The sequence below is a fragment of the Megascapheus bottae genome, chromosome 1 (genome assembly GCF_031878675.1).
Source record: "Megascapheus bottae isolate mThoBot1 chromosome 1, mThoBot2.hap1, whole genome shotgun sequence".
In the NCBI taxonomy this organism is placed as follows: Eukaryota; Metazoa; Chordata; class Mammalia; order Rodentia; family Geomyidae; genus Megascapheus; species Megascapheus bottae.
Window position 1 is genome coordinate 59,707,725 of NC_143509.1, and position 12,376 is coordinate 59,720,100.

At 39.6% G+C, this 12,376-nt stretch overlaps 1 protein-coding gene across 2 annotated transcripts in view; it reads left to right on the forward strand.

Moving 5' to 3' along the window:
- Nucleotides 1–10,762, forward strand: part of Tmem39a (transmembrane protein 39A) — a 29,660-nt gene extending 18,898 nt beyond the window's left edge. For both annotated transcript variants that reach the window (XM_090345831.1, XM_090345842.1), the window contains 4 exons: nucleotides 2,432–2,774; nucleotides 3,519–3,706; nucleotides 5,634–5,754; nucleotides 9,946–10,762. In XM_090345831.1, the coding sequence (XP_090201957.1) occupies nucleotides 2,432–2,774; nucleotides 3,519–3,706; nucleotides 5,634–5,754; nucleotides 9,946–10,179 (886 nt within the window). In that variant the 3' untranslated portion in view covers nucleotides 10,180–10,762. The remainder of the gene's footprint in view (nucleotides 1–2,431; nucleotides 2,775–3,518; nucleotides 3,707–5,633; nucleotides 5,755–9,945) is intronic.
- The last annotated feature ends 1,614 nt before the right edge of the window (nucleotides 10,763–12,376 follow it).

Sequence of the window (12,376 nt, forward strand, 5' to 3'; positions counted from 1 at the left end):
CCTTTACCTTACAAAGCCTATTATAGTCTTAAGCCCATATACTATTCTATCCTGTATCTTATTTTACTTTCTCTCTGGTGCCAAAGTACCCCACAAAATCATACTAGCCTATGACAACTTGTATATATTGTACATGTGTTTGGGTTGGCTGTAAGTCAAGTGTCTTTCTTGGCCATATACCTGGGATTGCCTGGCCATCATTTTAGGCAGCTGGAACAAACAACTCAGTCTCCCTTCCCCTCTCATCCTCCAGCAAAACTAGCCTAGATATGTGTAAAAGAAACTGGTAGAGCATTGAGAGACTGAGCATCTCAAGCTGATGCTGTCCCATGTCTCCTGACAGTTCACTGGGCTAGAACAGACTCACTGTTGAGCTCAGCATGCAGATCGAATAGGTACCTATAGAATGTACACTGCTCTTGCCCTCCTGTTCAGCTTGGGTCAGCTTGTGTCTCAGCAGTGTTGAACTCCTGCATATTTTTGTAGTCTTCAGTTTTGCACATGTGTTTTTGTATCTGATACTTGTACTTCCTTCTTTCCTCCCTGTGGGTGTAGTCACCATGCATCCTGGGCTCCCACTAACCATACTGTTAATAATGAGCTCAGCCTTTTCCCAGTATAGACCTCCTAACTGCAAACACATGTCATTTGGGTTTATTTGTTTGTTTTTACTGGTTCTAGGGCTTGAACTCAGGGCCTGAGCACTGTTCTTAGGCTTTCTCAAGGCTAGGAGCTCTTCCACTTGAGCCACAGCACCACTTTCAGTTTTTCTGTGATAATGAGGAATCAAACCTGGATCTTTGTGCATGCTAGGCAAGCATTCTACCACTAGGCCAAATTCCCCGCCCCTACTTGATAGTATTTTTAAAAATTTAAATAATAGTTTTTGTATCTGAATTTTCATCAGTGAAGTGTCCATTTTTTTCATACCACATAGGTAACAAAGTAAAGTTATTTAATGATGGCTTGAAGAAGTATTTAAATGTTTAAGATAATAGGAGGTTTTTTTTTTTTTCTTGTTTGTTTTGTTTTGTTGCCAGTCCCAGGGCTAGAACTTAGGGCCTGACCACTGTTGTTGGGCTTTCTCAATGCTAGAGATCTACCACTTGAGCCACAGCACCGTTTCTGTCTTTTTGCTATGTATGTGTTACTAAGGAATTGAACCCAAGTCTTCATATACTCTACTACTAGTCCAAACTCCCAGTGCCATAATAGCATTTTTTAAAAAATTGTAATGCATAAAGGGGTCACAGTTACATTCGCCAGACACAGGGTACATCACTTCTCACATGACACCCCCTCTTATGTTTTTGTCTCCATTTCCCTCCCCTAACCCCTCCCAATCATCTTGTTTTTCCCCCTTCCTTTCCTATTTCAAATAAACTATAATATATCAGGTAACAAAGTCAGATACTGTAACAATATGAGATTAACCAAAGGGCAACAAAAGAGAAGAAAAATAACATAGTACATTAAGAACAACAAACACATAATACAAAGCTCTTGTTTCCACATCCTGAAGATCCTTTCATTTAACCTTATTACCTATATGGACTTATGTATCTAGGTTTTGAGCTACTGCCATCCTCTGCTGGGAGAATCCTAAGTTTGGATTAATTATTACAAATGAGGGAAACCATTGAGCCTATGTTCCTTTGGGTCTGGCTTACTTCACTTAATAGGATTTTTTCCAAGTCTTTCCATTTCCTTACAAATGGGGATATGTCATTCTGATGGCAGCATAGAATTCCATTGTGTATAAACACCTCTTGTGGATCCAATCATTTACTGAGGGGCATCTGGGTTGGTTCCATATCTTTGCTATGATAAATAGTGCTGCAATGAACATCATTGTGCTAGTAGCTTTGGTATGTCCTTGTTTCTGGATGATTGGGTAAATCTCAAATAGTGGAATTCCATAATAGCAGTTTTTGTATGCATGAAAATAGAACAGTGAAAGCTGTTGAAATTGTTTTTAGGAGGGAGAGTGAATGGGGTGGTAGTGATGGAAGAATGCTGATTGAAATGCATTGTTTACATGTGTGTAGGGAGCCTAAGAAATGCTAATAAAAGTAAATACTCAAAAAATATGTAAACATGAGAATGCTCAGTACACACAAAGTTAAAGTAACAGAATACTAAATAGTTTAAATATGAGTTCAAATGCATAATAATGAAAGTGTAAGTCTCGAGTTTATGCATTGGAAAAAAGTTTATCCAGTAATTTAAGAAAGTGATTATTTATTATAGATGGTGTCTACTTTATCGCTGCAATTTTGTGTTGTTTCCTCTTGGAAATGGCTTTTGTGGAAAGCATTTCTCATCAGCAAAGTCTCCTTGTGTTAGGTTACCTCTGTTGGACGTGGATGGTGGTATTAGATGTGTTCATGGGTATGTCTGGTCCTATTTTCATGTTTGCCCTGTTTTACAGGTTTGGTGTCTATGTTCCTCTCTCCTGTTTCCACCAAGACAGCAGAGCTCATTTTCTTCTCACAGACTACATGGTTCAACACCAGGCTGTAGAGGAAAGTGCCTCCACTGTGGGTGGCTTGGCCAAATCCAAGGACTTCCTTTCCTTATTGTTGGAGTCTCTGAAGGAACAGTTCAATAACACCACTCCCATCCCCACCCACAGCTGCCCGCTCTCTCCAGACCTCATACGCAATGAAGTGGAATGCTTGAAAGCAGATTTCAACCACAGAATCAAGGAAGTTCTCTTCAACTCCCTCTTCAGTGCCTACTATGTTGCATTTCTCCCCCTGTGTTTTGTGAAGGTGAGCAATCTTGCTTTACACACTCCCTGGATTTGTGTGTAAATTACATAAACTGGGTATTTCTTGTTTAATCCCCCTTTTCTCTGTCTCCCCTTTGGCAGCCTGGATGGTGGAGTTTGGTTGCATCTGGAGTGCACTAGTACCGCTCCTGGTTGGTGCATAGGTATTTCCATATATGTGATACACCTGTGGTAGTCCCCTTTCTTTTCTTTCTTCCTTTCTTTTCTCTTTTATTTTGCTTTTTAGTTTCCAGTTATTATTTAGTAGCTTAAAAGAACCAAGGTTCCAATAAAATTCAGCCTTCTGTGGTTGATATCAACAGGATTATCAGAAGTTTCCTTGAGTTGAATCTAACCTTTGAACTTCAATTTATTTCAGTAGACAAAGAAAGGTGGTCTGGATGTCACTTGGCCCAGAATCTTGGAAGCATTTTAGTGTCCTTCCTTCACCCATTTAGAAGCATTTCTGCAGCCGAGTGGTCCTTGAGAAATATTCAGTTCTTCTAGGAAGGAAACACTTAAAATACTACCACCTCTCCCTCCCAGCCCTAACTCATACAGCCAGAAAGTCAGGTTGCAGGATTTTGGAGGACATTGATCTTGAACTTTCTGCACGGACAGCAGGACAACCAGTGCATGTTGACTCTGTGTGGCATTTGTCTGCAGGGCCTGTGTACACACAAACCCATCCCTGACTCTTCACCACCAGTGCATGGCTCATTCTCTCTCTTATGATCTTTTCCAGAGCACCCAGTACTATGACATGCGGTGGTCATGTGAGCATCTCATCATGGTGTGGATCAATGCTTTTGTCATGCTCACCACACAACTGCTGCCATCTAAATACTGTGATTTGTTACACAAATCAGCTGCTCACCTGGGCAAGTGGCAGAAGCTAGAACATAGGTCCTACAGCAATGCTCCCCAGCACATGTGAGTAGTCAGAGGGTAAATCCATGCAACACTTTTCTACATGCTGTGATCATGTTGATTTGCTCTGTGTCATTCTTGTTCTTGGCTTTGAACATTGTTTAGTTTTTTGTCTACATGGATGTTATTATCATGCTAAACCAAATTCAGGGCCATTAACTCATTTCCACCATCATCCCCCAACCCCTTCTTAAATATGTCTTACCTTTCAGCTGCCCAGTAACTAAGAGAGTGTAATTTGGGTCCCAAGCTGTATTTTAGAGTTCTGTTTCAGTCTGAATCCTTTGCCCAAATTTAGAGAGTCATGATGTATTTTAAATTCTTTCATAAGATTTTAATATTGGTCCTTCCACTTTCATTGCCACAGCTAAATAGTTGCTAGCTACACATCTCACACGTAAAACAGCTGGAATTGCTTTTCTCAACTATTTCTAATATGTGCAGCTTTGGTCTGTTATTTTTCTTTTCTGTAATTGTTTTTTTCTTTTTTCCTTCCTAATCATCTCTACTATTTCCCTGCCTCTTCTATACTTAAATGGCTGTGAGTTCTAAGTTTTCTTTCCTCATCTGCCCTTCTCAGTCATTTCTCTGCATGGCCTCTCTGTTACAAAATAGCTAACTTTAAGAACAACTTTTTGTTCTCTCACTTCTGAGCCCATCGTCATACCTACCAGACCTGGACCACCTTCATCTTCCTTCCCTTTATTATTTGAACATTTCACATATTTCATCCCCTACCAGTTTTTTTTTTTTGTTGTTGTTGTTCTTTTTTGGCCTAAATAAGTGGGACAGATTGAGGTGACCTCCCTTCCCCTCTCCCCCTCAGAGTTCTCCCTTCAATTATCTGCCTTGATGTCTGATACAGATTAGCACAGGCCTTCAAGCCCAGGAACTGAAAGAGATTGGGCCAGGCTGAAAAGAAACCCGACTGTGGGCAAAGGACAGATTTCAATAAAAATTGAAAATCCAATCCACAGTACTAGTACTGTACATCTTCAGGCTTCTGATGGCCTCGGCCATGAGGTGTATCATCATGTAATGCTGGTAAGTGCGAGCAGGGCCCGTGGAGCGTTTTCTGAACTGGGAAAGCCGCAGGGTGCTGGAATGAGTTCTTTTTTTTTTTTTTTTTTTTAACATGCCTAAACTGCTGTCCCAGTTCTTACCCTAGGAAACTAACCTTTTCCAAAATCAGGAAGAGAAGAATTAACTTAGATTTTTTTTTAAAAAAAACAAGCTTAACCTGAAGATCCCTATCCCCATCCCAACTCCATTACACTGATGCTGGAAAGAATGAAGCTTTTTCTTCCCTTACTTCTTTTCCCTAGAGAAAACTCTATAAAAATAAATGAAGAAAGCGGTAAAGAGAAAAATGTGTGTGTCACTACCTTGTATGTCTCTGTTTTACTGTGTAGCTTCTCATATGTGTGAGGCAGTTAAATTATTTGATAAGCAAATTGGTTCTCTGTAGCCTTTGGGGTTGTCACTCTGCAGTAAGTAAGTGTCATGCTACTCTGACAGTATGCTGATTCCCCTCTACTCTTACTGCCATCAACTTTCTCTTCTTATTTGCTCCCTGTCAGTCCCACAGTAGACTACTCACTTTGGGATGGAGATAACGGCACAGTTGCTTATACTATGTACGTTGGCCCACAGATGCCTTATTGTAATATTTGTCTGCTCATTCTCCTAAGCCTCTTAAGTCCTTTAACACTGAGTTAATGGTATGCTGTTCATGGTAACAGGCACTATGTTACTGTAACAACTCCTTTCTAACTCCTTCCAGTTTGACCATGGAATTACTGTACTTTCAGAATTCAGGTACATGAAGTCTCAAATGCTCAATCTCTTCTGTACAAATACAACTGGCCTTGCCAGACTATTTTAGCTGTTAATTGTCAATATGCTAACATTGGATTTCTTTCTCTCTTAGTTGGTCACAAAATACAATATGGCCTCAAGGGGTGCTGGTGCGGCACAGCAGATGTTTATATAGAGCCATGGGGCCTTACAACGTGGCAGTGCCTTCAGATGTATCCCATGCCCGCTTTTATGCAAGTACCACTTACTTGTTTTCAAACATAGCTTATTAGGGATAGGTGTTAGGTCACTCTTCGTGTGAGCTCCTAACAGCATGTAACACATACTGGGAAGTCAGCAAGTGGTAATTATAGTTATTACTGGAATAGTGGGCTGTGTCCTTTGGAAATGTTTTGAAAGGGAGCTTGAAGGCCGCATGTTGTTCCACTTTTAATAGTGCACTTGTTTCTCTAGTTATATTTGGATTTATTGTATTTAGTATTGCTTGAAACAAGGAGACTATAAGACCTTTTTTTTTTAATCTTACGATTTGATTTTGTAATAGTTTGGTTTAATGATACCTTTATATATATATATTATATATATATAATATATATATAATATATATATATATATATATATTTTTTTTTTTGCCAGTCCTGGGGCTTGGACTCAGATCTGACCACTGTCCTTGTACTTGAGCCACAGCACCACTTCTGGCTTTTTCTGTGTCTGGTACTAAGGAATCATCCCAGGGCTTCATGCATGCTAGGCAAGCTCTCTACCACTTGAGCACGCTCCCAGCCCCTGTATCTTCGCCCCTCCCCTTTTTTAAAATGGTGGGGATAGAACCCAGGGCCTTGAGCATGCTAGGCAAGTCGTCTGCCAATGAGCCATAGCCCAGTTTCTTTTTTTTAAGTGTTTTAGATTTTTGTGCCTGTCCTGGGGCTTGAACTCAGGGTCTGGGTACTGTCCAGCCTGAGCTTTGTTTTTGCTCAAGGGTAGTGCTCTGTCACTTTGAGATAAAGCATGCCATTTCCAACTTTTTGGTAGCTAATCAGAGATAGGAGTCTCACAGACTTTATTACCCAGGCTGGCATTGAACTATGATCCTCAGATCTCAGCCTCCTGAGTAGCTAGGATTATAGGATGAGCCACTGACACCTGGTGTATGTCTTTTTTTTTTTTTTTTTTTTTTTTTTTTGGCCAGTCCTGGGCTTGAGCTCAGGGCCTGAGCACTGTCCTTGGACTTTCTTAAGGCTAGAGCTCTACCACTTGAGCCACAGCACCACTTGGGGCTTTTTTTTTTCTGTGTATGTGTTACCGAGGAATCAAACCCAGGTCTTTGTGCATGCTAGGCAAGCACTCTACCACTAGTCCAACCTCCCAGCCCTGTATTTGTCTACTTTTAAGTGTTATTTAATACAGTGATAATATGATGTCATGTGTCATGCATATTGTTCTTTTAAAGCTTCCACTTTGGAAGTTCGACATGTCTAGTGGTTTTTAACTTTTACCTTTACTTGGATTTGAAAGGGGAAAAAAAAAAACTTAAAAATTAAAAAGGGAAAAGCAGTAGATATCCTTAACTCCATATTCTGTACTACTTAACTTAAGCTTTGGATGATGTTCTGTTTCATTTTTCATTTTTCTAGAAATTCTGGCCCTTAGTGGCAATGTGTGTTTATAAAAGGAAGGTCAGCTGGCTGACCAGTGAGAATGAGGAACACCAGGCATATGCATGAGGCATTTCTTAGTAAAAATATCCATTGTTGAATGGAGATCACATTCTAAAATAGAATTACAGATCCTTTCTAGACACACTGTATTTCTTTCTCCCTCTGTGCCATCTAGTTCCTTGTGACAATACACAGGCTCTTTGGTTCTGCAGGTACTTATTTCAAGGGACTTCTCAACTTCATTCCAGGAACTTGCATCAGAGCAGTATACTTATAACCAGGCTAGGAGAGGCAGATGAGTGGGAGATTGTGAGAAGCAATAACTTGCAAGGAGAGTGAAAAAATTTTTGAGGAGCCTATAGCATTACCTCCTCAATGCCCTTGTAATTGCCTTACATGAGTGGGCTCAAGTCAGAACTCCATAAATATTTGTTTTCTTCACAGGATATTTATTTAATTCGGTTGGCAGAATTGTCTAGGCCATTACTAGCTTCTCCCCCTTAATCAATTTAGCAGCTTCTACCCCTTTTCCTGTCGTAGCCAGGTATTTTATTATAATTTTTCCTTGTTAGTGTTAACTGGAATCTACAGAAAGATGAAACAAAGAAACTGGTGATTTTAACTTACCAAACAGTTTTATCAGTGCTTCTCAAAGTAGTTCTTGGACCCACTTGTGTGCTCAGTCTTTTAAAACATTGATTTAGGCCCTTTCCCAGAATTCTGAATCAGAATCTGAAGGATCCTGGAATTTTGTGGCATTTGCATATTTGGAAATGGTTTTTTGGCAGATTGAAGCTTGAAAACATTTATTTAAAAGGCCTGCTTATCAATAGTTGTTAGACTTTTAAAACCTGACCGTATCTTTTTACTTAACTTATAGATAATTAGGGCATCCAACTACAATATAGACCTTGACACAGAATTTAACAATTTTGTTTTCCTTGGTCCTTCTAAAACATTACTCTTGAGCCAGTTTACATGTGACATTGATGGATGTCATGTAACAAAACCAAAGGAAGATTTTCTTCTTCCCAAGGAAAGGCCCTGAAAACAGTTCTTTCTGAGCTGTGATGATAGTTTGTCTTTATTATCAAGTTTAAGCTTTTAATACTGAAATTCGTCTAAGGCCCTATGGAGGGGCATGCTTGTAATCCCAGCACTTGGGAAGCTGGGATAGGAGGATTAAAATTTTAAGAATTTGAGACTGCTCTAGGAAACATAGAGAGGTTTTGTCTCAAAACAACTACCACCCCCCCCAAAAAAAATGCATTTAAAAAAAAATCTGACCATCACAATCTGCCTTCATCTAAATTTAGGACTGAACTGATTACGATGAATTGCTAAGTAATATTTCTTTGCAATCCATAATCTATATCTTTCTTCTCATAGAACTTTATTTAAAAAGAAAATTTGGCAGAGCTTTATTGAACAAGCAGACAGGTAGAATATGGGTATTCTCATAGGGAGAGACACCTCGTGGAACACCTCGTAGAATATTTATTAGTCAACTGGGATTTAGCTTCTTACACTGAAAAGTTTGATAAAAATGGAAATAATGAACCCTGATTTTAGTCTAGCTGTAATTCCTGCTTAATTTTTTTCTTCCTTGCCTTGTCTTTTAAAATTTTTTAAGTATTCATAATAAAAATAAATACGTACATATATAGATCAGTAAACAGGAACACAGATATATGGTGTAAAGGCTTTCAGAAATTCTGGGTTAAAAGTGAGGAAAAAGTAAGCCCAGCACAGTAGCTCATGGCTGTAATCTTGGCTGCTTAGGAGGCAGAGATCTGAGGATTGCGGTTCAAAGCCAGTTGGAGCACTAAAGACTCTCTATTTCCAATTAACCACTAGGAAACTGGAAGTGGGGGCCAGGAGTTTGGCCTACTAGTAGAGGGCTTGCCTAGCATACACGAAGACCCGGGTTCCATTCCTTTGTACCACATACATAGAAAAAAGTTGGAAGTGATACTGTGGCTCAAGTGGTAGGGTAGTAGCATTTAGCTGAAGAGCTCACAGACAATGCCCAGGTCCAGGGTGTTAGCCTTGATGAGCTGAAGAGCTCAGGGACAGTGCTCAGGCCCAGAGTTGAAGCCCCACGACCAAAGAAAAAAAAAGAGGAAGGAAAAAGTAAGAAATACTGGATATTTCCACTTGTAGTATTTCCCTCCTTTCCAAATGTGTGTGGTGGTAGTGTTTAGATTGTAGCATAAGAATGCTTTTTTATATATTCAAATAGTGCCTTTTGAAAGGCTATAGAAGTACCTACATTTTATCTTGTAATTTTTGCCTCTTGAGTTACAAAACCTAAAATATTTCCCATTTAGTCCTTTATCCAACCCCTATCTTAGAAAAATAAACTTTTGGTTATCTGAAAATACATACCTGCATTATAAACATAAAAAAATCTTTTTAGGTACTATTGTTGAGTGCCAGATCCCTTTTTGTATTCCAGAGGCACTGGAAAAAATTTACTTCATTATTTGTGAACAAAAAGGAAAACATACATTTAAAACCAATAAATGAAATAGCCTGATTGAGGACTAGGACCTGGCTCAAGAGGTAAAATTATTCAACATGTACAAGATATTGAGTAGGAACTTGAGTACCACCAAAAACAACCACAAGAGAAACACTTGGATTGATACTTAGTAATTGTTATTGCATATAAGAACCTAAAATACAAAATTATATCTTAAATGAATTTAACAGTAACTTCAGCCTTTCTGTGAAATAATGTTTTGTATTTTAACTTCCTTACAGTTCCTGTTTCATCGTCCATTAAGGCTGTTAAATCTACTTATCCTTATTGAGGGCAGTGTTGTCTTCTACCAGCTATATTCCCTGCTGCGGTCAGAGAAGTGGAACCATACACTTTCCATGGCTCTCATCCTCTTCTGCAACTACTATGTTTTATTTAAGCTCCTCCGGGACAGGATAGTATTAGGCAGGGCGTATTCCTACCCACTCAACAGTTATGAACTCAAGGCAAACTGAGCTGCCTCTCAACAATGAGGAGAACCTAGATAAAAATATTTTCATACGTTCTATTTTTTTCTTGCGATTTTTATAAATATTTAAGATATTTTATATTTTGTATACTATTATGTTTTGAAAGTTGGGAATGGCAAGGGATATTAAATGTATCCACAACCAAGGTGATGTGATCCTTCATATGTTAGTCTATATGAGACATATGCCTCTAGTAAAATTGGATTTGGCTCTGGAATAACTCGTTTGTGTATACATCTCTGCATCACTGGACAGAGCACCTTTGGTGTGTTTGCCTTCTTTTCAGCTCTTCTCATCCTTAGTTCTCAGCTGGCCAGTAATGATCACTATAATAAGAGTTGTCTTCTAGCCTTTGCCTCTCTCAGTTCAGCTAATATGTGTTGGAATAACTGTAGTCCAAATGAATTAAGAGTCCTAGGTTGGGGTTCTTGCCTTCGGTGAGGAAACCTTTGTGATACATGTCTCAAATGGTTTGTTTCATCCTGTGACGTTTAAAGGTACTTTTCAATAAGCTGCTATCCTGAGGCCCAAGGTTTTGTTGTCATGTTTTGCCCCCTCTAGCCTTCCCCCCGCCCCGCACCGTTTGTTTTTTCCTTCTGCTTCTGAAGACTTTTTCTTTTACCTTTAGTTGTTTGAAGTGATGCTTTTCAAACACAGAAATTTTTTTAGAGTACTCACTGTTGTGAAGGGATGATGGGTAGCTGGATCCTTGGGAGAAGGTGAGTTAAATGTCACGTGGCCTGTTAAAAGTATGGGCTAGGTGAAAATATCCAGGTAACTGGAAGAAAGGGCAAGTCCTCAACTTAACATCTTGGGAGCAAGCTTAGCAACAGCCATTTATAGTGGCCTGATGTTTGGAGTTGCAAGGGAAAGTGAAGTACCAGTGCCTGGTTTGTGGATCTATATCCAAAATATGTGCTTTAGATTTCATTCTCAAAGGTTGGGGATGTAGCTCAGTAGTAACATGCTTGTCTTAACATGACACAAGGCCCTGTATTTGATTGCCAACACCACAAAAAAATGAGTAAATAAATAAATTTGATACTGCAGACCCTTCATGTTTGTGAGCATTACCGTAACAAGACCAATCATGTAATTCATAAACTGGATTGAAAAATTCTTGGAAAAGAGTTCTTCAACAGGAAACACATCTAAGAAACATGCATATGTAGTTACCTCAGCTGACCACTTTCATGTTTAATCAGGGCTTCCTTAAATATGTTCACATGTGTACTTGTTTTTTTAAAAAAAAAAAGATTTGAGCCGGGCGCAGTGGCTCATGCCTGTAATCCTAGTTACTCAGGAGGCTGAGATCTGAGAGTCACAGTTCAAAGCCAGCCTGGGCTCTAAAGACCATGAGACTCTTAGGGGTAGGGCAGTAGCCTAGAGTTGAAGAGATCAGGGACAGCACCCAGGCCCAGAATTGAATCCCCACGACCCACCAAAAAAAAAAAAAAAAAAGATTGGGCATCCAGCCAGTCTTCAGCTGTTCAGCAGACACGTGCTGACCACCAGGTCCTGTTGAGGTGTTGGATATGGCCATAGTAGGAAATGTGGGAGCCTTCTGTCAAGCCTACAATTGAAGGTAGATGGGGCAGATCATGTAGTATGTCTGTTAATATAAAATGTTTCTGATGGTGGTGGTAAGTGCAGTAAAGAGGGGATCAGAACAAGGGAACAAAGTGATAGAAATGGTAGACAAGGCGTCTTTGAGGAGATGATTTTCAGACCAGAAAGATCAAGGTTGGGCTGTATATGTAGCTTTGGTGAGGATCCCATTACAGGAGCATCAAGGCAGTGTAATCTTAGGTGGGAGCAAGTTCGTAAATTGGAAGAATGGCAAGAGAACCAGTATATGAAGTTAGCTGCTATTTAGAAAAGTAAGTGGTTCACCCTAAGTGGTTCTTTTGAAGAGTGCAGGGAGCTACTGTGTCACTGTTTTAATTATTGATGATTCTCTCAGCTAACAGACTGGAATTACTTGACAGCTGAGAACAAATTCTGGTACTCAGGAGACTAGGACAGCATTACTAATTTGAGGCCAGCTCAGACTACATGAGTTAGGCTGGGCACCAGTGACTCAGTGACTCACCCCTGTAATTCTAGCTACTCAGGAGACTGAGATCTGAAGGTTGTGGTTCAAAGCAAGCCTGGGAGCTAAAGTCTATGTTGTGTGTGTGTG